The sequence below is a fragment of the Nicotiana tabacum genome, chromosome 9 (assembly GCF_000715075.1).
Source record: "Nicotiana tabacum cultivar K326 chromosome 9, ASM71507v2, whole genome shotgun sequence".
Classification (NCBI taxonomy): domain Eukaryota; kingdom Viridiplantae; phylum Streptophyta; class Magnoliopsida; order Solanales; family Solanaceae; genus Nicotiana; species Nicotiana tabacum.
The window spans coordinates 6,428,724-6,453,208 of NC_134088.1; the positions used below are offsets into that span (position 1 = coordinate 6,428,724).

A 24,485-nucleotide genomic window follows, 5' to 3' on the forward strand; every position below is an offset into this window, starting at 1 on the left:
TTTTTTGTTTTTTAACATAATATTTTCGTTTTTTAAAAACTGAATTTTTAAAAAAAAAAACTGGAAAAAAATGAAAATAGGGGTCGGGTTGTGGGTTTTTTAGAAACGGGTCGGGTAAAAAAAAAATGAGTCGTTTTAATCTGCTGCTGCCACGTTGCACTCCATCAAAAAATAGGGGTATTTTTGTTTCAAAGTATGACAATAGGAATATAGATAACCCAATAGTATGACGGTAGGGGTATGGATAACCCAATAGTATAACGAAGGGTACAGGTAAACATAAACAATATTTGAAAGTAGAAGGGTATATTTAGCCCTTTTCCGTTCTGCTTAACATGATAAATTAACTGTGCTATTTTCAAAAAGTCAATTATCCAAACTACTAAATCAGCTACATAAATCCTCTGCATTCACTCCACTCTATAATAGTTTTTATTTACGTAAATTTCAATCCATAATAGTTTCTTCTCATATTCTAAAAGATATAGGTATTGTACCATAGCCCTATTTAGAAATAAGTAATTTAAAAGCAAAATGTACAATAAGTTGAACAATGATGTATCTCTCATACTTTGCCTGATTAAATTCGAAAGTCACCCGTCTGGAAACGCTCATCATACAGTTGCCAGTGACCATACCTTTCAGATTCAAACGTCGGAATGTAAAACTGAGGCTTCTTCAAGGTTTTCAACTGCTTCAGATTCGACGAGGCATTTGAAATATCCCGGCTAGTAACATTTGTACATCCAGTGAGATCCAGATGCTCAAGGTTTATACACCCTTCAGATATCAAAGCTAGTCCTTGATTAGTCAAGTCGGAGAAACGAAGCTCAAGTTGCACAAGTTTGAGCATAAATTTTCCAATTGCAGCAGCTTCTGAATCGCCATCTTGAGGACAGGCATCTAGATACTCCCCGGGGATAAAACGTTGTTGTCTGGAACGATCTAACCTATTCGTGAAATTTCGCCTCAGAATTCTCAAATTAGCACAATGATGTCCTATAAGAGCCAAAGACTTGTGAGATATTTGATAGGAGAGGCTGATATCGAGTTCCCTAAGCCAAGGGCACCCATAGGCAATCTTAGACATCGTTTCATCAGTTACGTGTTGACAGCTTTTGATAGAGAGAACTTGAAGGTTTGGGGACCTGTAAGAATATTCATAGCCATTATTCGCTATTCATAAGCACCAAACATGATAACAGATAACATACCCAAACGTAGGAAAAGATCATCTTTTTGAAGCACCAAAGTTATCAGAAAGCAAAACCGTATCTCTGGAAAAACCAACGGGTTTATTTTAAATGGTAGGCGCCAAAAACCAAAAGGAATATCGTATATGTAAATAATAGAGAATGAATCACTACCACCATTAACTACAAACTTAAGGTTGGTGGAAGCAAGTAAAATTTCATTTAATCAGAATAGATCCATGAAGGATGCTTGCATCAGGGTAGCCTGCCTACATCAGATCCTCTTGGGATGCGGCCCTTCCTCGGACCCTGCGCGAACGAGGCATGCTTTGTGCACCAGGTTGCCCTTAGAACATTAGATCCATCAAGTAGAGAGGTTTCAAGTGATACAGCTAACATGAATCTCAGAAATCATCATCCCGTAGTTTCCATGATTCACATTTCACCAGACTAGGAAAGTTAAAATCCAGTCAAGTTCTCCATCTTAAGGAATCAAGAGAGACAGAAAAAATAAAGTCTAAGCTGAAACAAAACTCCATTATTTCTTAAAGAATGGTAGTTTTTTCTTTTTTGATGCATAAAAAGTTAGGCAATTTCTTATCAAACGCATCAGATAACATACCATTTTTTCCAATTTGATCAAATATATTTTAAGATTTAGCCTCCACTGTAAACCACAAGAAAGTAATATCCAGCTCCAACTGCATCAAGTCTTCTTCCTGAGAGGAGTGCTCTAACGTGTGAATTCAGTTTATTCTCCTCTTAAATATGGTTACTTTAATGACACAAACCCCAACCCTGATATCCAACAACAACAATAACATACCCAGTATGATCTCACAGTTGGGGTTTGGGAGGGTAGGATACACATAGACACCCCTACCTTGTGTGAGGTAGAGAGGCTATTTTTGATAGACCCTCGGCTCAAGCCCAACCCTGATACCTACAGAAATTAAACACTTCAGAACCCCAAAAAGAAAAAAAGAAATAAAGTGGTGGTGGCATCCACTGTCATTTTTCACTATTATGGCCACCAATACGACTCTCTTTGCGCTTTAATTACATCAGAAAATAACTTGTAAGCTTTATTATGATTATCCCTCATTGGTTTACGCTCAGTTAACATCCTGAACTTGTCTCCTAGTGTGCTGGACCAAGTTCCAGCCCAGAGAGAGCATAAGAAACAACAATTTTTTAATATAAGTTGATTCCTTTTTTCTTTGCAAAAACATTTCATCACTAATGTTAAAATACCTTTTGTATCCTTTGGTGGTTTCATGAATTCAAAATTTTCTGGCTCTTTTTATACATTGGTCATTGAAACGTCACAGTAAGTGTGGATAAAGCCCAAGTGCGATCTAAACACTAAAGCAGTACTAAGAAAAGCGAAAAACACAAAAGAGCAACAAAATTCATGAGACTTGAAGCGAAAAGTGAGAAGTAAAACGCACGCTTCTTTTGAATTGAATTAATACTCCTATTCAAGTTTCAGCTTTCAAACGGAACAAACATGACTACACAAGCAGCAGACCTTTTTCACATTCAAAATAATGATTTAAACAGCTAAAACAGATCACCCTACTTGAATGGAAGAAAAAAAACCCCACTTTGTACGGAAGTTACCATAAATCATATTACACCAAGAAATCGGGACAACTGGACCCTTGCAGAAACTTCAAAAAATACCATGTCAAACTGCAAAAGCACTGAACCTTGGATAAACTAACGGAAGGAGGAAAGGAACACAAACTGAAATCGGGTTGTAAATAAGATGTACTATTCTTCTATTTTCTTACCTTAATGTTTGCTATCATATATATGCATAACAATGTTCTATTTCCCTGATTATCTTCTTTATCTATGAAATGACAACATCTGGCCCTTAGTTGATTGACCACAACTTAGCATTTGATCAAATGGACTTGTATATTTTAATAGTGTTGGTTAGATATTTTTCGTTCAAGTCGGATTTGTTTCCAATAGATAATGGAGCTTACATTGTGTTCAATCAGATTAGTCCATGAACAACAACAACAACAACAACAACAAACCCAGTGTAATCCCACAAGTGGGATTTGGGGAGGGTAGTGTGTACGCAAACCTTATCCCTATTTTTAAGAAGGCAGAGAAGCCGTTTCCAGTAGACCCTTGGCTTAGGAGATTAGTCCATGAAAAGGCAATAATTAGCCTTTATTTTCATCCAGCCAAGGTTGTAGCCTAATAGTCAATAAAGTGGGCTAAGAATCATGAGGTCTCATGTGAACTGCTCCTCTTGAGCCGAGGGTCTGTGGAGCCGAGGGAAATAATCTCTCTACCTCCACAAGGTAGGGGTAAGTTCTCCGTACACATTATCCTTCCCAGACCCTACTCCGTAGTAATATACTGTTATGTTGTTGTCGTTGTAAGAACCATGAGATATTAGGTTCAAATACTAGTGCAGGCAAAAACAATAGGTGACTTCTTCCTATCTATCCAAGCCTTCGTAGATAGAGTTATCCAATACCCGAGGTAGTGGATATCATGTGGAATTAGTCGAGGTGAGCGCGAAGAAAAAATTAGCCTTTATTTTCATCAAATAATCTCTTTTGAGATGGCTCAAATACCTATGACCTATCTAAGTTACTTTCAGGAAGCTTCAGTCATATTGTATTTGTTCAAGTTAGATTAGCTTCCTATAGAAAGTAGAGCTTGCATTGTTCAATTTAGTTTTTCCTGTTTATCATACATTCTTATCTGAAACTTCTCAAAACAAAAATATATAGAATAATAATAATTTTTATTATAACACAGTATTTTTAATGTGGATACTTTGATTACCTTTCAGCGACCAAAGCTAGGGAACGATCAGAGCAGTGTCTAACCCGAACGGTAGTAAGAGATCCATCACTCCAAAGTACAACAGATCGAAGCATATTGTCCATTTTGCGCTCGAACTCGGGCGTCCAGTAAAGAGACGACTCAGTGGCCGATTCGAACTGAGTTTCGATGTCGTTTACTGAGTTGAGGTTAGGATCCTTGCAAGCTTGAAACCATGGCTTGCAGACAAACATGGCTCCGCGCCATCGGTCTTCGAGGGAGAGGCGAGAGAGGATGTTGATGAGGCATAGCTGAGTTAACTCGGCCCAGTCATGGCTAGGCCCTGACTCGGCTATTTTCTCTTTGTCATCGTCCATTTCTGATGGGAAGTTCCTCTTGAGTTGCTATCAATTTTTAATTCTGGGATTATTAGTAATTTCCCCCAAAAAGAAAAGGAGGAGTGATGCATCTTTACACAATCTAGTATTAGTAGCCGCGCGGAAACTAATTATATCAAATATTTAAGTTATTTCGATTGTATTTAAATCTTAAAATTTACATTTTCTCGGTAAATATAGATAATCATTGGATATTAATTACGTGAAAAAATTAACAATTTCTTTTTTTTTTTAATATCATTCTTGCCGGTGTTATTGGATCCTAAAAATAGTCAGGAATCAAAATAATAACTCATATTTATGGCAAAACAATCAAATATTGAGACAATGAATGACTCTTTGGATAAGACTTAACTCTTTACTACTACTTGAACTCTTATTTGGTGTGTTTATATCTCTTAAAAAATATTTCTTTCTTAAAATTTCAGTTTCTAAAACATTATTTTTCAATAATAATTATTTTTATAATAATGTAATTAAAAATATTATTCTTAATTCAAAACTCATTTTAGTTGGCTATCTAAAAATATAAAGAAATTCTTTAGCTAGTGAATCTTTTTAATCCATTTTGATATTTGACATTAACCATGTTAAATATCCGAGTTATTTGAATTATATGTAAATAACCTTAATATTTAAACCTTCTAAATAACTATAGATAATTGTCAGATATTAATTAAGAAACACTACATGAAAAAAGACTAACATTTTCTCAATTCTCGTAGTGATAATTTTATTTTTGCATTATTCTCATAGGTGTCATTGGAACCTAAAAATAGCCACAAAGTGAAATAATAACTCATATTTATGGCAAAACACAAAGGTTGACACGATATAAACGATTCTTTGATTACGGCGTGACTCTTATACTACGACTTGCACTCTTATTCGGTATGATTTTATCTTTCAAAAAATATTTCTATTTTGAAATTTCAATTTCTAAAACTTTATATATATATTATAATAATGATTATCTTTATAATGATGCAAGTGAAGATATTATCCTTAATTTAAAATTCATTTTAATCGGCTATTTAAAAATTTAAATGATTCTTTGGCCGGATTTATTTCAGTATGACCCCACTTTAAATTTATCGATATCTCTAGACCTAGAATTTGAATTTTTAATACCCTATATATACAAAAAAAATTGTTCTTTAAATTATTAAATGTTAAATTAGTTGATTATTATTATAAAACATTGCATATATTGTCTTAAAATTGTCAAGTAGTTTATTCTTCGACACCATACTTGGCTTAACCTCAATGCAAACTACTTAAATTGCATTCCAATTAAAATTCAAATATCATATCAGTTTGTTAGTAATAGTGACTTTTTAAAAACGACACATAATATAAATTAAAAAAAATATTTTAAGATATCCTTATCTTATAATCTATGTATTTGAGTTGAAAAAAAAAATATTTGAAATCGATGAGATTAACTTTCAAAAATTTTATACTCAACAAAGATGAAACATAAGAAGAAATTTGTAGTCATCTTCAATATTTATTTTCTTTTATCTTTTTTTCATGTCATTATTTCTTTTGTTACAAAAATTAATTTATTTCACTATAAAAGGATGAGTTTTAATAAAAATAATTCTACATAAGAACTTTAATTATATTTTTAGTCTTTGGTTGAAATTATTTCATATTTTTCTTTTGGCTTTATCTAACCAGCATAAATAGGTGCTCGCCCGACCATTTAAATTAGAAAACTGAATGATGTGTAATTTTTATATAATCATGTGTATAATCGTATGTTGTCGGTATATCATTTATTTATATTAGCTATAAAAAGTAAACAATAAATATGGCCAGATATTATGTAAATGTTCCATAAGTTTCGATTTTTTGAGTTTATCCATAATATAAATTCTATTATAATAATTTTAAAACTCTCTACTAATGTTCAAAAATATCTTATATTTTTATTATCTTTGAATTAAAAAAAGTAAAGAGTTTTTTCGAAATAATTTGTTTATATTTTAAAAAAAATATTTCATGTCATACCAATTTGTTTTTTATATATACTCTTTGTTACACTTAAAAGTCACTATAGAAACTATCGGTTAGAAACAAATTTCTCTCTTGTTGAGTTTGAAAAAAATAAATCTTTCACATAATCTAATGATTCCTAACTAATATTCTTTAGCGAAAAAAATATTATACTCTTGCAATATTGGCTTGACTACAGCTAAATGAAGGGGTTTCAGCTTATACCCTTCAATTCCTTGAATGTGCTAAATTCAAATTAATGATAGCAATTGTATAGCTAAAGTTTTGTTATTTGTTTAATGTCCATTTATGCAAATTGACTCTTCAAACAAATTGTCACGACCCAAACTGAAGGGCCATGACTAGCACCCGACCACACTTGCCGAGCACCAACGTACATTTCATCTAACCTTCATTATTATCTTTTAAGGCTGACGAGATCAATATAAATGGTAGACCTAGATCATGGACAACCAGCAATAAAATATGATGGCATGAATATACATAGCAGGGGATGACCAGACAATCAAGAAACTACATGTAAGGTATGAGCTACCACGCTACTATGAAAGACTATACAACAAAAACTAGCCGACAAGGCATACCAAACTATACATGAGCCGACACCTGTCTATGAGCCTCTAAAAGAACATAAGTGTTGCAACATAGCCGGAACAGGGCCCCGACATACCCATAATGTCTATAACAAAAATTGCATACCAAGACCAAGGCAAGTCCGGAGAAGGGATCTCGCCAATCACCGCTGATCTACTGTGGTGGGGGAGCTGTACCTGCCTGTCTATCAGGACCTGCAGCACGACATGCAGCGTCCACAAATAAAAGGACGTCAGTACGAATAAAGTACTGAGTATGTAAGGCAAGGAACCATAAATACGATCCGTAATGTAAGCAAGGATAGAGAATATACAACCTGTAACATCTTAGTACCTCTGAGGGCTACTTACATGAAATGCATGATACATATGTATAAATACATAAACCTTTAAAGCATTCGCCTCTGTGGGCATCATCATCATCATATCGTACCCGGCCATAATAGGCTCGGTAGAATCGTACCCGGCCACGTGGAGCTCGGTAAAACCCAACTGATCAGTGGTTGCACAATAGGTGCCGTACCCGGCCAACTATAGCGTGGCTCGGTAGAGTAAAATAGATACATATATATAATGCATGCTCGACTCATGGAATCACATTCTAAACCTTTCGGAGTGACGTAAGGTCGGTATCCTCTGTACACGTTATTAGGACTAACTCTTCACTATGAACCTTATAAGATTTAGGAAGTACGAACAACATTGATAACATAAGAATAAGAGAAGTAACATTAACATCAATCGTTCCATAAGAGGGAAAACAATGTAAGTACTGCTAGCTTCTAAGAGTAGAGTAACTTTGGAAGCTCGTTCATTACATTATGTACAATCGGAGTCGTGCAAAAGAAGGAAAGGGATAGCCTCACATACCTTGTATATACTGCCCCAATCTCAAGCTATGCAATTGTCAAAACTCCTTAGTCTACAATAAGAGAAACGATACTATCGTTATCATTTAAGCGTCATAACTATTATGTATCGACCACAACCTATTTTACGATGAAACGGACAGCACCTCCCCTATATATATGACCTCACACCATTCAAAACAATCACCAAACAGCCCAAACATTATCAATAATAAACATATTGAGCCTCCCGAAATAGTCCACACACAGCCTAATCACTCCATACATACGACGACCACCGTAGTCGTGTCAAACAACCTGGAAATGTTACGAATAACTATCAGCCCATAAACCTACATATATATGGTGTTTCTCCACACCCTTCCTCCTCCAAAACTCCACAAGATAGTAGTAAAATACGCAGCCCAACAACAACGCAAAACAGTCCACAAAACAATAACACTACTACCAAACCTTTCGATATATATCTCACAAGTTCTAGCTTCAATGGCTTAGCCGCAACTTGGATAATCTTAAATACATATAGAGTAAGAGGTTCCTTACCTTTATACAGAAAGAACAACTCCAATTTGACCTTAAATTTCCAAGAAATATCCCTCCAATGCTGCCACAACAACAAAACAATGAAACTAGCGATCAATTAGTGTTTTTCGGCACTAGAATCACTTTAGAAGGCTTGAAATCACCTAGGATTAATATTAAGAACATTAGGGAGTATTTACAGAACATATACCCTTTAAAACAACCTCCCACACGAGTTGGAACGACACAAAAATGAGCAACAACAAGAAGAACAAGAGACTTACTAGCGCCACGGAATTCCCGACACTTGATTTGTGTTGTTTGCCCTTTTTTGGGTCTTGAATCTTGAGAGAACCTTGAGAGGATGTTCCTAGGGTTCTAAGTTCTGAAAATAGTGAAAAGAAATGACTAAAAACGGGTTGTGGTCATCCTATATAAGTCCAAATATCTTAAACCGACTTAGTGGGCCCCATAGAGAGGTGCTTGGCGCAGTCTCGCGAAAACGCGAATATCTCTCTACTCCGAGATCGTATCGATGAACGGTTTAATGCGTTGGAAACTAGACTCATAGATCTTTAATTTGGTGGGTATATCACCCCGTAATTCCTTGTAAATTATGAGGAAAGATTAGAAACATTTGACCTAATGTTTAAGTAAAATTATGAACCTAAGTTGCGACAACTTTTGTCGACTTTTGTTTCATAACTCGTTTGACTTCAAGACTTATGATACGGATATTATATGATTAAAATACCTTAATAAATGACCTCTTGAGTGTATTAAGCACCGCTAGATTACCTAAAAATACGAGTTACAACATCCTTGATTCGTTTAACTTCTAATATTGGTTAATCACCCTTATACACTCTTGTATCACTTAAGACCAATAGGATTGACTTCTTATCATCTCAAAGATAATTCCTTCTTGGATTTATGTTAACTAATATATGGCATGAACTAACACATGTGGATATGGGTTGTAACACCCTCCCCCCTTAGGAACATTCGTCCTCGAATGTAAGGGTTTATGGGGAGTTTAAATCATCGTGGATTCCAATGGAAATTTCCGATCAATTTTCCCCTATAAAATGGTCACTAGCAAAACTTGCAAGTAATTAAGCCCAACATATGGCTTCACAAGGCTACACAAAGCATTATGCGTATTTACATTATCTACATATCACCATTTTGTATTAAGGAGGAGTATTCTCAATTTATTGCTTACCTCATAGAGCCGTTTCACCTTCCAATGTATTCTGTCTTCCACCAGCATCCTTGTTATCTTCATTCTGGAATAAGTAAGGGTATTTAGACTTCATCTCCTCTTCTGCTTCCCATGTCATTTCTTCCATATTTTTGTTCCTCCACAATACTTTGACGGAAGCTACATCTTTTGTTCTCAGCTTGCGGACTTGCCGATCTAATATCGCCACTGGAACTTCTTCATATGATAGGTCCTCTGTAACTTGTACATCTTTGATAGGGACGACTCGATAAGGGTCTCCAATACATTTTCTCAACATAGATACATGGAATACCGGGTGGACAAATTCCAATTCGGATGGCAATTCTAACTCATAAGCAACCTGTCCAATCCGTCGAAGAATTTTATACGGCCCGATATACCTTGGACTCAGCTTACCTTTTTTCCCAAAACGCATAATACCCTTCATTGGTGAGATCCTCAGGAAAACCCAATCACTAACCTCAAACTCTAGATCACGACGTCGGACATCAGAATAAGATTTTTGCCTGCTTTGTGCCGTCCTCAATCGCTCCTGTATCACTTTCACCTTCTCAATAGCTTGGTGAATCAAATCTGGCCCATATAATTCTGTTTCACCGACTTCGAACCATCCAACTGGTGATCTACATCTCCTCCCGTATAGTGCCTCGTATGGGGCCATTTTAATACTGGAATGGTAGCTATTGTTATAGGCGAATTCTATGAGTGGAAGATGATCATCCCAATTCCCCTTAAAATCTAGAACACATGCTCGTAGCATATCTTCCAGTGTCTGAATGGTACGTTCAGCCTGTCCGTCAGTCTGCGGATGAAATGCAATGCTGAGATTTACTTGTGTGCCTAAACCCTTCTGGAAAGACCTCCAAAAGTTAGCCGTAAATTGAGCTCCTCGGTCTGATATAATAGATATGGGCACACCATGAAGCCTAACAATCTCCTTGATATACAACTTCGCATAATCTTCAGCCGTGTAAGTTGTCTTCACTGGCAGAAAATGGGCACATTTTGTAAGTCGATCAATTATCACCCAGATGGAGTCAAACTTATGATAAGAGCGAGGTAATCCAATTGAAGTCCATATTAATCACCTCCCACTTCCAGGTCGGAATCTCTATATTTTGAAGCAATCCACCGGGTTTCTGATGTTCTATCTTTACTTGTTGACAATTGGGACACTGGGCCACAAATTCTGCAATAGACTTCTTCATATTATCCCACCAATACTGCTCCTTGACATCATGATACATCTTTGTCGAGCCGGGATGGATGGAATATCGGGATTGATGAATCTCATTCATAATCTTCTCTCGCAACCCTGCCACATTAGGCACACACAATCGGCTCTGGTATCTCAGTGCCCCATCTTTTCCGATCCCAAAAGCCATACTTTTACACTGTTGAATGCTTTCTCTTAATCGTACTAAGATAGGATCTTCATATTGTCGTGCTTTTACCTCGGCTACCAAAGATGATTCTGATGTATTCTGTACAGTAACACCTCCGTCATCAGAGTCTAACAATCTGATTCTCATATTGGCTAGCTGATGAAGCTCTTTAATCAACCCCCATCTACCTGCCTCAATATGTACTAAGCTTCCCATTGATTTACGGCTGAGAGCATCTGCCACAACATTGGCTTTACCGGGATGATACAATATCTCGACGTCGTAGTCTTTCAATAATTCAAGCCACCTACGCTGCCTCAAATTCAACTCTTTCTGCTTGAAGATGTATTGTAAACTCTTGTGATCTGTGTAGATGTCAACATGGACGCCGTATAAGTAGTGCCGCCATATCTTCAAAGCATATATTACTGCAGCCAATTCCAAATCATGGGTTGGATAATTCTTTTCATGCTTCTTCAATTGTCTTGATGCATAAGCAATCACATTCCCACGCTGCATCAATACGCACCCCAAACCTATACCTGAGGCATCACAATATACCACATAATCTTCTGTTCCTTCAGGAAGAGTGAGCACTGGTGCAGATGTAAATCGATTCTTCAGCTCCTGAAAATTACGTTCACAAGTGTCAGACCACTGGAATTTGGTAGCTTTTTGTGTTAACTTAGTCAATGGTGATGATATAGAGGAAAATCCTTCTACAAACCGCCTATAATATCCTGCAAGTCCTAGGAAGCTGCGGACTTCTGATGGTGTTGTAGGTCTCGGCCAATTCTTTACTGCATCGATCTTCTGAGTGTCGACACTAATGCCCTCATCAGATATCACATGGCCAAGGAATGCTACTGAGTTCAGCCAGAATTCACATTTGGAGAGCTTAGCATATAACTTACGATCCTGAAGCGTCTGTAATATTATCCGCAAGTGGCCCGCGTGTTCCGCCTCCGAACGAGAATACACTAGAATATCATCAATGAATACAATCACGAACACATCAAGATAGGGCCTGAATATAGTATTCATGAGATCCATAAAAGCTGCTGGGGCATTTGTTAGCCCGAACGACATCACCAAGAACTCAAAGTGCCCATATCTTGTCCGGAAGGCCGTCTTTGGAATATCTTTCTCCCTAACCCTTACCTGATGATACCCTGAACGTAAATCAATCTTGGAGAAATACTTGGCACCCTGGAGTTGGTCAAACAGGTCATCAATTCTTGGAAGTGGATACTTGTTCTTTATAGTAGACTTATTCAACTGTCGATAGTCGATACACATCCGTAACGACCCGTCTTTCTTCCGCACGAATAGGACTGGTGCACCCCAAGGTGAAGTGCTAGCCCTAATAAAGCCCTTATCCAGCAAGTCCTTCAACTGCACCTTCAACTCTCGCAACTCTGCCGGGGCCATTCTGTATGGAGGAATAGAGATCGGTTGAGTGTCGGGCAACACATCAATGCTAAACTCAATCTCCCTTTCAGGAGGAAGGCCTGGGAGTTCATCTGGGAAAACATCTGGGAATTCGTTAACCACAGGGATTGATTGTAAAGTAGGCGGTTTCGCCTCCGCATCCCTAACGCGAACGAGATGATAAATGTAACCTTTTGAGATCATTTTCCTTGCCTTAAGATAGAAAATAAACCTACCTTTCGGTGTAGCAATGTTCCCTTTCCATTCAATGACGGGTTCACCCGGAAATTGGAACCTAACCATCTTCGTACGACAGTCAACATTTGCATAGCATGAGGCCAACCAGTCCATTCCCATTATCACATCAAAATCAACCATTTCTAACTCAAATAAATTTGCCGAGGTTTGACGACTACAAATCATCACAGTGCAACCTCTATATACCCTTCTAGCAATCACAGAATCTCCTATCGGAGTAGATACCGCGAGGGGTTTACTTATCAATTCAGGTTCAATGCCAAACTTATTAGCCACAAAGGGTGTAACATATGATAATGTAGATCCCGGATCAATCAACGCATATACATCATAAGAAAACACAGATATAATACCTGTAACAACATCTGGAGACGACTCGAGATCCTGTCGACCTACTAGAGCATAGGTTCGATTTTGAGCACCACTCGAACTCGGCACTGCACCTCTACCCCTACCACGACCTGTCGACTGCTGAAAACCCCGTGCTGGAGGTCGAACTGATGAGGAAGAACCAGACACAGATCCAGTCGGCTGAGCCATACCATCACCTCCTCTATTAGGACAATCCCGCATCATATGGCCAGGCTGCCCGCACGAATAGCATGCATCAGAACCTCGACGACACAGTCCAAAGTGGGCCTTACCGCACTGATCACAATGTGGTGTTGGGGGTCTCATCTGACTAGTATCCCTGTGATGTTGTGAGCCAGATGCCCGCGAACTCTGACCTGGACCAGAATAGGATCGATCATATCGAGGCCTCTGAAACTGTGGAGGAGCACTAGCTACAGGTGGCGCCGAACTCCTCGAAAACTGTGGCCTGATGCGGCCTCTGAAGTCATCAGAATACCCTGCAAATCTCGCCCTCTTATGCTGGCCTCTATCCTGCTCCCTAACTGCCCTCTGCTGGCGCTTACGATCCTCTAGGGTCTGGGCATAAGCTTGAATACGGGAAATATCCATGCCCTCCACCAAGGAGGCTGTCGTACACTCATTTATCAGATGTGGTCCCAACCCATTCACGAACATATGCACCCTATCACTCATCTCGGCCACCATATGGGGAGCATACCTTGCCAAAGAATTAAACTGCATACTGTACTCTCGTACACTCATATTACCTTGTCTAAGGTTCAAGAACTTATCAGCTCTAGCTCGTCGTATCTCAACTGGCAAGTAGTGACGAAGAAAGGCCTCAGAAAATTCCTTCCACACAGCTGGAGGAGGGTTCGGACCCCTGGATCTCTCCCAACTATCATACCAGAGAACCGCTAAATCCCGTAGCCGATAAGAAGCCAAATCTACTGCCTCTGTATCACTAACATGCATAACCCGAAGTGTACGATGAACCTGGTCAATAAAAGTCTGTGGGTCCTCCTTGGGGTCTGATCCGGTAAACACTGGAGGGTCTAAATTAATAAAATCACGAACTCTTGTACTAACTGGTTTCTCAGCAGCACCTGTATTCTGCCTCTGAGCCTGAGCAGCTACCAAGCTAGTCAATAACTGCAAAGTACTCCACATATCCTGGTCTGGAGTGTCAGACGAAGGAACTGGAGGCGCTGGGTGCCTTCTAATATCCTCTGGAGGAGATGGAGTAGATGAGGTATGAGAGGGCATCTCACTTTGAGCCTCACTTTGTCCTGCTCTGACTTGGGGCACCTGACTGGTACCCTCTCCCGCTGCTGTATCAAGCCGCCTACTAATCGTTTGCTTCCTAGTCGAAGGCATCACTGAAAAAAACAAGGTGAATATTAGAGACAAACACTTACGACTCAACTCTACGCACGATCTAGATTCAGGAAGAAGGTAACAACCCTAGATGTCATGTAGCCTCCTGATTATAAATGTGGCGCGCTACACATCCATAATCAAAACTCTACTAGACACGGCTCATAGACAACCCCTAGGACAGACTTGCTCTGATACCAAGTTTGTCACGACCCAAACTGAAGGGCCATGACTAGCACCCGACCACACTTGCCGAGCACCAACGTACATTTCATCTAACCTTCATTATTATCTTTTAAGGCTGACGAGATCAATATAAATGGTAGACCTAGATCATGGACAACCAGCAATAAAATATGATGGCATGAATATACATAGCAGGGGATGACCAGACAATCAAGAAACTACATGTAAGGTATGAGCTACCACGCTACTATGAAAGACTATACAACAAAAACTAGCCGACAAGGCATACCAAACTATACATGAGCCGACACCTGTCTATGAGCCTCTAAAAGAACATAAGTATTGCAACATAGCCGGAACAGGGCCCCGACATACCCATAATGTCTATAACAAAAATTGCATACCAAGACCAAGGCAAGTCCGGAGAAGGGATCTCGCCAATCACCGCTGATCTACTGTGGTGGGGGAGCTGTACCTGCCTGTCTATCAGGACCTGCAGCACGACATGCAGCGTCCACAAATAAAAGGACGTCAGTACGAATAAAGTACTGAGTATGTAAGGCAAGGAACCATAAATACGATCCGTAATGTAAGCAAGGATAGAGAATATACAACCTGTAACATCTTAGTACCTCTGAGGGCTACTTACATGAAATGCATGATACATATGTATAAATACATAAACCTTTAAAGCATTCGCCTCTGTGGGCATCATCATCATCATATCGTACCCGGCCATAATAGGCTCGGTAGAATCGTACCCGGCCACGTGGAGCTCGGTAAAACCCAACTGATCAGTGGTTGCACAATAGGTGCCGTACCCGGCCAACTATAGCGTGGCCCGGTAGAGTAAAATAGATACATATATATAATGCATGCTCGACTCATGGAATCACATTCTAAACCTTTCGGAGTGACGTAAGGTCGGTATCCTCTGTACACGTTATTAGGACTAACTCTTCACTATGAACCTTATAAGATTTAGGAAGTACGAACAACATTGATAACATAAGAATAAGAGAAGTAACATTAACATCAATCGTTCCATAAGAGGGAAAACAATGTAAGTACTGCTAGCTTCTAAGAGTAGAGTATCTTTGGAAGCTCGTTCATTACATTATGTACAATCGGAGTCGTGCAAAAGAAGGAAAGGGATAGCCTCACATACCTTGTATATACTGCCCCAATCTCAAGCTATGCAATTGTCAAAACTCCTTAGTCTACAATAAGAGAAACGATACTATCGTTATCATTTAAGCGTCATAACTATTATGTATCGACCACAACCTATTTTACGATGAAACGGACAACACCTCCCCTATATATATGACCTCACACCATTCAAAACAATCACCAAACAGCCCAAACATTATCAATAATAAACATATTGAGCCTCCCGAAATAGTCCACACACAGCCTAATCACTCCATACATACGACGACCACCGTAGTCGTGTCAAACAACCTGGAAATGTTACGAATAACTATCAGCCCATAAACCTACATATATATGGTGTTTCTCCACACCCTTCCTCCTCCAAAACTCCACAAGATAGTAGTAAAATACGCAGCCCAACAACAACGCAAAACAGCCCACAAAACAATAACACTACTACCAAACCTTTCGATATATATCTCACAAGTTCTAGCTTCAATGGCTTAGCCGCAACTTGGATAATCTTAAATACATATAGAGTAAGAGGTTACTTACCTTTATACAGAAAGAACAACTCCAATTTGACCTTAAATTTCCAAGAAATATCCCTCCAATGCTGCCACAACAACAAAACAATGAAACTAGCGATCAATTAGTGTTTTTCGGCACTAGAATCACTTTAGAAGGCTTGAAATCACCTAGGATTAATATTAAGAACATTAGGGAGTATTTACAGAATATATACCCTTTAAAACAACCTCCCACACGAGTTGGAACGACACAAAAATGAGCAACAACAAGAAGAACAAGAGACTTACTAGCGCCACGGAATTCCCGACACTTGATTTGTGTTGTTTGCCCTTTTTTGGGTCTTGAATCTTGAGAGAACCTTGAGAGGATGTTCCTAGGGTTCTAAGTTCTGAAAATAGTGAAAAGAAATGACTAAAAACGGGTTGTGGTCATCCTATATAAGTCCAAATATCTTAAACCGACTTAGTGGGCCCCATAGAGAGGTGCTTGGCGCAGTCTCGCGAAAACGCGAATATCTCTCTACTCCGAGATCGTATCGATGAACGGTTTAATGCGTTGGAAACTAGACTCATAGATCTTTAATTTGGTGGGTAGATCACCCCGTAATTCCTTGTAAATTATGAGGAAAGATTAGAAAAATTTGACCTAATGTTTAAGTAAAATTATGAACCTAAGTTGCGACAACTTTTGTCGACTTTTGTTTCATAACTCGTTTGATTTCAAGACTTATGATACGGATATTATATGATTAAAATACCTTAATAAATGACCTCTTGAGTGTATTAAGCACCGCTAGATTACCTGAAAATACGAGTTACAACATCCTTGATTCGTTTAACTTCTAATATTGGTTAATCACCCTTATACACTCTTGTATCACTTAAGACCAATAGGATTGACTTCTTATCATCTCAAAGATAATTCCTTCTTGGATTTATGTTAACTAATATATGGCATGAACTAACACATGTGGATATGGGTTGTAACACAAATATTCTTCAAGAAAAAGGAAAGAACTTTTTTTTAATATTGACTGATTTTGTGATGTTTCTTTCTCCAGCATGTATGTTTACTTTATTATATATGTAAGTAAACTTTTATTTGGTTCTGTAAACTCTTTTTTGTTATTTAGATAAACATATACGTGTACCCTATATATTACATTTATTTAAAAAAAAATTGTTTATTCAAATCTAGCTACAGTGTTCAAAAAACTATACTTATAGGATTTTAAATGTGAAAGAGTTTTATAGTTATATGGAGTAATTTTTTTTTTATTGCTAGAGGCAAAGTAGTATTTAAATAATTAGAAAAAATTACAAAAGTTCCTAACATGATTGCGTATGATCATTAACCGAATTAAGTATGATAACATGATAAAAAAATAAATTTTATTTTTAATTTAAATTCAAATTTTAGAACTTTATCTATAAATTGAAACTTATCTTTTAATTCAAATTCTCTCTCTCTCTCTCTCTATATATATTATATTATATTATATTATATTATATTATATTATATTATATTATATTATATTATATTATATTATATTATATTATATTTGTATTTAACTAAAATAGTCAAATATAGAATAAAGTTACCATATACTATTGACATTTATTAGCTTGCCACTTGGCTTAACCATAATGTCAATTATATATGGTAACTTTCTTGCTTTAATATATATATATATATATAGATTTAATTTAAATTTAAATTTTAGAACTTTATCTATAAATTCAAAATTATCTGGTATATATAAATTATATATTAATTATAATACGTGAATTTATTTAATATATATTATATATTTGTTGGTTCTTTTAGTATAAACAATTGAGTGTGTGGCTATTTGAGTTAATTTAGAAGTTAGGAGTTTAAGTTTTGTACATTAATAAAATAAATTTTTTACACTAACAGGTTAAGTTAACTACAACGACAGGTAACCTTTCATAACAAGTACCCTATAATAGAAGCGGAGCCAAGATTTTAAGCTTATGGGTTCGAGAGTCAAATTTTTTTAAATTACTAGGTTCTAAATTAATACTTAATTTATACATATTCAATAAACTCTCTAAGATAGATACTTGGTTTTAATCAAAGTTACTAGATTCGGTCGAACTCATAGTCGGCACTCTGGCTCCGCCCCTGCTCCATAACAGATAACTTGAAATATAAAGTAACAACATATTATATCAAGTTAAATTGCAGTAACAGGATAACATTTTTCTTATGGTCAGTACATGTAACTTAAATCCTAAAAGTTCAAATTATTTATCTGGTATAACCACTTGTTCAGCCTGTATTTTAAATATTCGCCACAATTTGAAATTTTTTGCAAATATAGCCACTTTAAATAATCCTCGTAAAAGGCTCTAGTTCTGAGAGTGGTCATCCAATAGAAGTTCGTCGTCTCAAGAAAAACTCCTAACATGCACTCAAAGCATGTTTTACTATTGTAGTACTAACAATTTTGGAGACGCTTTGGTCACAATTGAAGACATGTTTTATCTCCGGTTCTGGCGAGTTGAAGTGATTATTATATCGAGTTGTAACCAGTGGCGGAGCCAGAGTTTTCATTAAGGAGAGTCAAAATATAAAAAAATAAACTCATCAAGAATATATATATATATATATATATATATATATATTAAAAATTACTAAGCTATACAGTGTAATTTTCCGGCGATATTGTCGGTTGACACCCCTTTGGTGCATGTAGCTCCGCCACTGGTTATAACAATCAAAAGATATCTCATTTTGAGCATTTTGAAAATTAATTTTATTATCCTGGTTCTAACACTTTTCTTGCTTTTTAACTGCGGTGTCCGAGTCAGCTCGCATACAACTCAACTAATTTCACGGAATACTTGCTATCTCCCAACAATATAGATATCGGGTAACTCTATCCACCAACGCTTGTACCAGGTAACTCTTGTTTTCTAAACAATATTGAAGTATTGTGAGGTAATGAACTCAAAACAGAAGAGGAAGCAGTATGGAGAACAACTAGTCTGAAAGCTTACTAGTCTAAAATCTTTGAGCAATCAGCAATATGTAACTATCATATGCAAATGATATCACACATTGTCACCTTAACAATTCCAGTAGATCCTTTTGATCCTCAAGTTCTACTGAACTACTACCCAAGTCCTTTGATAGTCCCCTCTCTTTCATCATAGCTCGAATTTTCTCCGCGTCATTCCACCTTCCCATTTCACCATATAAATTAGCCAAGACAACGTAATAGGCCGAATTCTTAGGTGCCAATCCGACAAGTTTCCAAGCTGCAAACTCACTCATTTCTTGATTGCCATGAAGTCTGCAGCCAGCAAGCAGTGCACCCCAAACGCTCTTCGTAGGTTCCATTGGCATCTCTTTGATCATCCTAAATGCGTCTTCTAAATGCCCATAGCGTGCTAATAGATCAACCATACATGCATAGTGTTTCACACCAGGTGGAAATCCATACTTCCCATTCATCAGCCAAGAAAAGATTTCTCTACCCTGTTCAACCATTCCGGAATATGCACAAGCACAAAGCACAGCAACTAATGTCACTTCATCAGGGCTGACATTTTCGCGCTCCATGATAAAGAACAATGGTACCGCCTCCTCCCCACTTTTAGCCAATGCCAACCCTCTGATCACAGCATTCCAAGTATACACATTCTTCTGTTTCATTTCTTGAAATACCCAAAAACCATATTCAATTTTCCCACATTTCCCATACATATCTATCAAAGAAGTACCTAATATCACATCCAATTCCCACCCACTCCTTATATAGTCATGTATCCACATACCCATATCCAAAGCACCAAAATTAGCACAAGTAGACAATGCATTCACCATCGTCACCCGATTCGGTGCCACACCCGCATTTCTCATTTGCTCAAACACAACAAGCGCATCATCATACTTCCCACAATCTTTATAACCCATAATCATAACTGTCCAAGAAACAACATCTCTGTGAGGCATTTCGTCGAACTGTTGTTTACACAAATCAATCTTGCCACATGAAGCATACAAATTCAATAACGAGTTTTGAACATAAATATCACAAGCATGACCCCATTTTACGATGTGAGTATGTACAGATTGGCCTAGTTTCAGCTCCTTAAGATCAGACAAAGACTTAAGAACAAAAGGGAAAGTATAATTATTCGGAAAAATGGCTTCTGTATGCATGTGGGCATACATAGAAATGGAGTTTCGTTTCAGTGTAACTTCTGTTTGTGAAAATGCTTGAATGAGAGTGTTGCAAATGAAGATGTGTGGTTTCTTGATAAGTTTGGTGTAAAGGGTGAAAGCAGAGTTTAAGAGACCTAAAGATTGGCAAGCTGAGATGAAGTTATGGGCAATGGTAGTGTTGAAATGGAGATTGTGGAGAATGAGTTGAGTTTGAATTTGGGAAATATGAGCAGGTGAAATACAGGTTTTGTTCAAGAGATGAAGGATTTTTGTTGCTAAATTGTTAAGCTGTTGATATGATTTTGATGTCATTGGAAAGTTTGAGCCTTTACCATTTCTTTCTTTGAAGCATGAAATATGTATTGATTTTTGATCGGCTGCGACATTGGAAATTCAAACTTTTAAAGCCCTTTATTTTATTTATTTTATTTTGTGTTCGTATATCGAGTTTGAGATTAGTGGTGGAGCCAAAAATTTTACTAAAGAATATTAAAATATAAAAAAGTAAGCACCACAAAAAAAATAAGGGGAGCCAACATATAGTATATATATATATAAGAAAAACAAAGTTACACAATGTAATTTTTTAGAGTGTCAGTTGACACCCCTTACACAATTGTTTGAGATTCAACTAATTCGAATTGACACTTTCGGAAAGTCTCACTTTGAGGATAAAGTATTCCTTATCAAAATTGACTCTGTTCCGAGGCTCGAACTCGATACATTTTAGTATGATGGAGTACCTTTATTCTACAACAATCTTTGATGGTAACTTTTGAGCCATGTCTCTTCATCTTCTGGTATTAGTGTTTGTTTGGATTGGCGTATTTTAAGTGATTTCAAAGCAAAATAGTTTTTAAGTCATTTTGTAATATTTGAATAAAATAAAAAGTGCTTGTAAGTACTTATTTTTAAGTTAAAATGACAAAAAATAAATCAAAAGCTAGAATTCCTAATTTATAGCTTATGCTTAAAAGTCACTTAAAATAAGTCCATCCAAAGGAGAATGAAACTTGGTCAAATGGAGCGAAATGAATTTTGAGCATTTATATAACTAGCAATAGTTGTTTTTTTCTTTTTTGTTGTTGTTATGTTCGGTTTGATATTTCGATTTAATCCAATACAGCACACCCTTACTTAGGGGTGGCAAACGGGTAAGTTGGATCAGATATGAGCAAGTCGAACATGGGTAACACAAAAATAGATAAATTTTTTGACCCGATCCATATTTAATACGGATAAAAAAGGGGTTAACCGGCAGATAATATGGATATCCATATTATCCATGACTTATATGAATATGATTACTTTTGGAAAAATTCTTAGTCCCCTAAACTTGAGGTATCCAATTTGAGACTATACAAATGTAAAAGTTAAACCCATCAGTTATTCATTGGTATCCATTTTCTAAGTGGATAATATGATTCTTATTCATATTTGATCTGTTTTTTAAAAGTTCATTATTTCACCCATTTTTAATGAATAATATGAGTGGATAATTATTTTCTTTGAACCATTTTACCGCCACTACCTTTAGGGGTCGTTTGGTATGAGGTATAAGGAGGTATACAAGTGGTATAAAAATTTGTACTATGTTTGGTTAGCAAACCAGGTATAAGTTATCTCGGTATTAATTTTAATACCGGAATAACTTATACTTACAGATGGTGGAGTAATTAACACCAGTATAACTTATACCTTCTTCTTAGAAATTATGCAATTGTCATTCTTAATAAAACATACCAAACATTAAATAAATAACAATTCCAACATAACTAATCCCAACATAACTTGTACCGGCATAAGCCGTATTCCAACCAAACGACCCATTACTCTATTACTTTCACGTGCATGATTCCTAATAGCATGTTTAATTTGAAACTAATATTTTATCTATAAAATGTTTTACCCCAACAAAGTATGACTTACCGTAAAGTAATTATAACTGAAAGAAATTTAGGTAGCTATTCCAAGCCGTAGGAAAATCAGGTAACTAAGATTATTATTAATATAATATTGAATTGTTTAAGATTTGGTACTTATTACTAGTTTATTTAATTTATATTTGTATAGGTTTGGTAATCAAACTCTAAATAGGTTTCCTATTCCTATTAGAAGTGGGTTTAATACTAATACAAATATGGGTAAATAATGAGATTATGAATGAATGAAACCAAAACAAGTTCATAATTCACAATCCAAACCTAAGCATGAACTCATCGAAGAACAGCTCCTCCGCCGGTAGCATCGGCGGCAACGGAATAATAAACCCTATATACTACGATGCATCACCGGCCAACGCCGCCGCTACCACCGCCGTTTCACTGGCCGAGGATTTGAAACAAAATCTCAATCAAAGCATAGATTCAATCGAGAAAACCCTAGGAATTCTCCACAAGCTTTATCTCACCGTTTCCTCTCAACTTCTCCTTATTCAACGCCTGAATAATCTTGTGCTGGAGCTTGATAATATGGCGACATTCGGAGAAAAATGCAATATTCAAGTGCCTATAGAGGTCCTGAACTTGATTGATAATGGGAAAAATCCAGATGAATTTACGAGAGATGTGTTAAACAATTGCATTGTCAAAAACCAAATTACTCAGGGGAAAACAGATGCATTTAAGGGTTTGCGTCGGCATCTACTGGAAGAGCTTGAACAGACTTTTCCTGAGGAAGCGGAAGCTTATGGGGAGATTCGGGCAGCATCTGCAGCAGGAGCGGACGTAGCGCTTGGATCGCGGGTTCAATTGAATCCATAATTTTCGATATACTATGAATTTCTATGTTAAAAATTACCAAAATCAAGTATTAGGCAGGTTTTTGGACAAAAACTGTGAAATTTCGGGAAAAAGTGGGGAAAAAATTTAAAGTTGAAAATGGTATTTTAAAATTAAAGTTGTATATGTTTGGACATGAATACAATTTGGAGCTATTTTTGAAATTTTATGAGTGCTTTAAATTGAAAATTTTGAAAAATATCTTTTTGGAGTTTTTCAAATTTCGAAAAAAGTTTTAAAATTGAATTTCAAGTGAAATTTGAAATTTTCATGGCCTTTACTGATTTTGAAAAAAAGAATTTTTTTATGGCCAAACGAACCCTAGATTTAAACCCGTAATTTTAATAATATAATGAAATTAATACTACAAAATCTGAAAAGGTGAACCTATTAAATTAAAATTCTGAATCCACCTCTATTTTGCAGCGGAAGCAAAACGCTTTGGCCCAAGCACAAAGTATATTACCACCAAAATGTGAAAACAAGATAAAATTGTCACAACAAAAATATGAACAGAGTTAGAGAATGCATTTAATCTATTTACGGTATGTCATCCGATGTTCGATACTCCCTCCGGTCTACAATAAGTAATCTTTTGACATAGAGGTGTCAATGGATATTTAAAAACCAACCAAACGATACCGTATCAAACTGATTTTTAGGTTTTTTTTAATTAAAATCGTAGGTTTTTATATAAATTTATAACTGTACCGATAATTAGGGTAGCTTTTTTATATTATGAAAATAAATCGAAAATGTGCTGAATAAATCTAGATAAGAAAATATACTTATATATTAAGTTTAAAAATAATAAAGCATTAATTTTTTTTTGGACATTGAAATTATGAAAACAGTTACAAGACAACAAGTAATTAAAGTCAAAATCCAAATTCCCAACCTATTAAACTAAACTATTTCCAGCATATTCACTAGTAAGACACAAGGTATTCTAGTGATTATGAGTAGAAAACTACAATGTATTGAATATGTTTTCTTTAGTATGATTTAACTTTATATTTTCGAATATTTAATCTTCTATAAACTTTATTCTTGAGTCTCAACTTGGTTAATATCTTTCCACTCTTTGCTTAATTTCTTTTACGCTTGATGGATCTATACTCTAGTCATCTTTCATGTTTTCTTAATTCATCACCCTTTAAATAGTAAAATGTCTAGAGAGTTTTGCTAAGTC

At 36.4% G+C, this 24,485-nt stretch overlaps 3 protein-coding genes across 3 annotated transcripts; 1 reads left to right on the forward strand and 2 right to left on the reverse strand.

Annotated features, from left to right (window-relative positions):
- Positions 1-330: 330 nt before the first annotated feature.
- On the reverse strand, positions 331-4,438 carry LOC107768364 (F-box protein SKIP1-like). Its single transcript, XM_016587485.2, has 2 exons — positions 4,011-4,438; positions 331-1,148 (listed from the first exon to the last, which is right to left on the reverse strand). Exons 1-2 carry the CDS (start codon positions 4,364-4,366, stop codon positions 581-583), a joined length of 924 nt encoding a protein of 307 aa, XP_016442971.2. The 5' UTR covers positions 4,367-4,438; the 3' UTR covers positions 331-580.
- Positions 4,439-19,080: 14,642 nt separating this feature from the next.
- LOC107826266 (pentatricopeptide repeat-containing protein At1g50270-like) lies at positions 19,081-20,889 on the reverse strand. The gene has a single exon (XM_016653230.2). It carries the CDS (start codon positions 20,823-20,825, stop codon positions 19,407-19,409), a length of 1,419 nt encoding a protein of 472 aa, XP_016508716.1. The 5' UTR covers positions 20,826-20,889; the 3' UTR covers positions 19,081-19,406.
- A 1,796-nt stretch (positions 20,890-22,685) lies between these two features.
- On the forward strand, positions 22,686-23,400 carry LOC107826267 (mediator of RNA polymerase II transcription subunit 10b-like). The gene has a single exon (XM_016653231.2). The coding sequence runs from the start codon at positions 22,724-22,726 to the stop codon at positions 23,273-23,275; it is 552 nt and encodes a 183-aa protein (XP_016508717.1). The 5' UTR covers positions 22,686-22,723; the 3' UTR covers positions 23,276-23,400.
- The last annotated feature ends 1,085 nt before the right edge of the window (positions 23,401-24,485 follow it).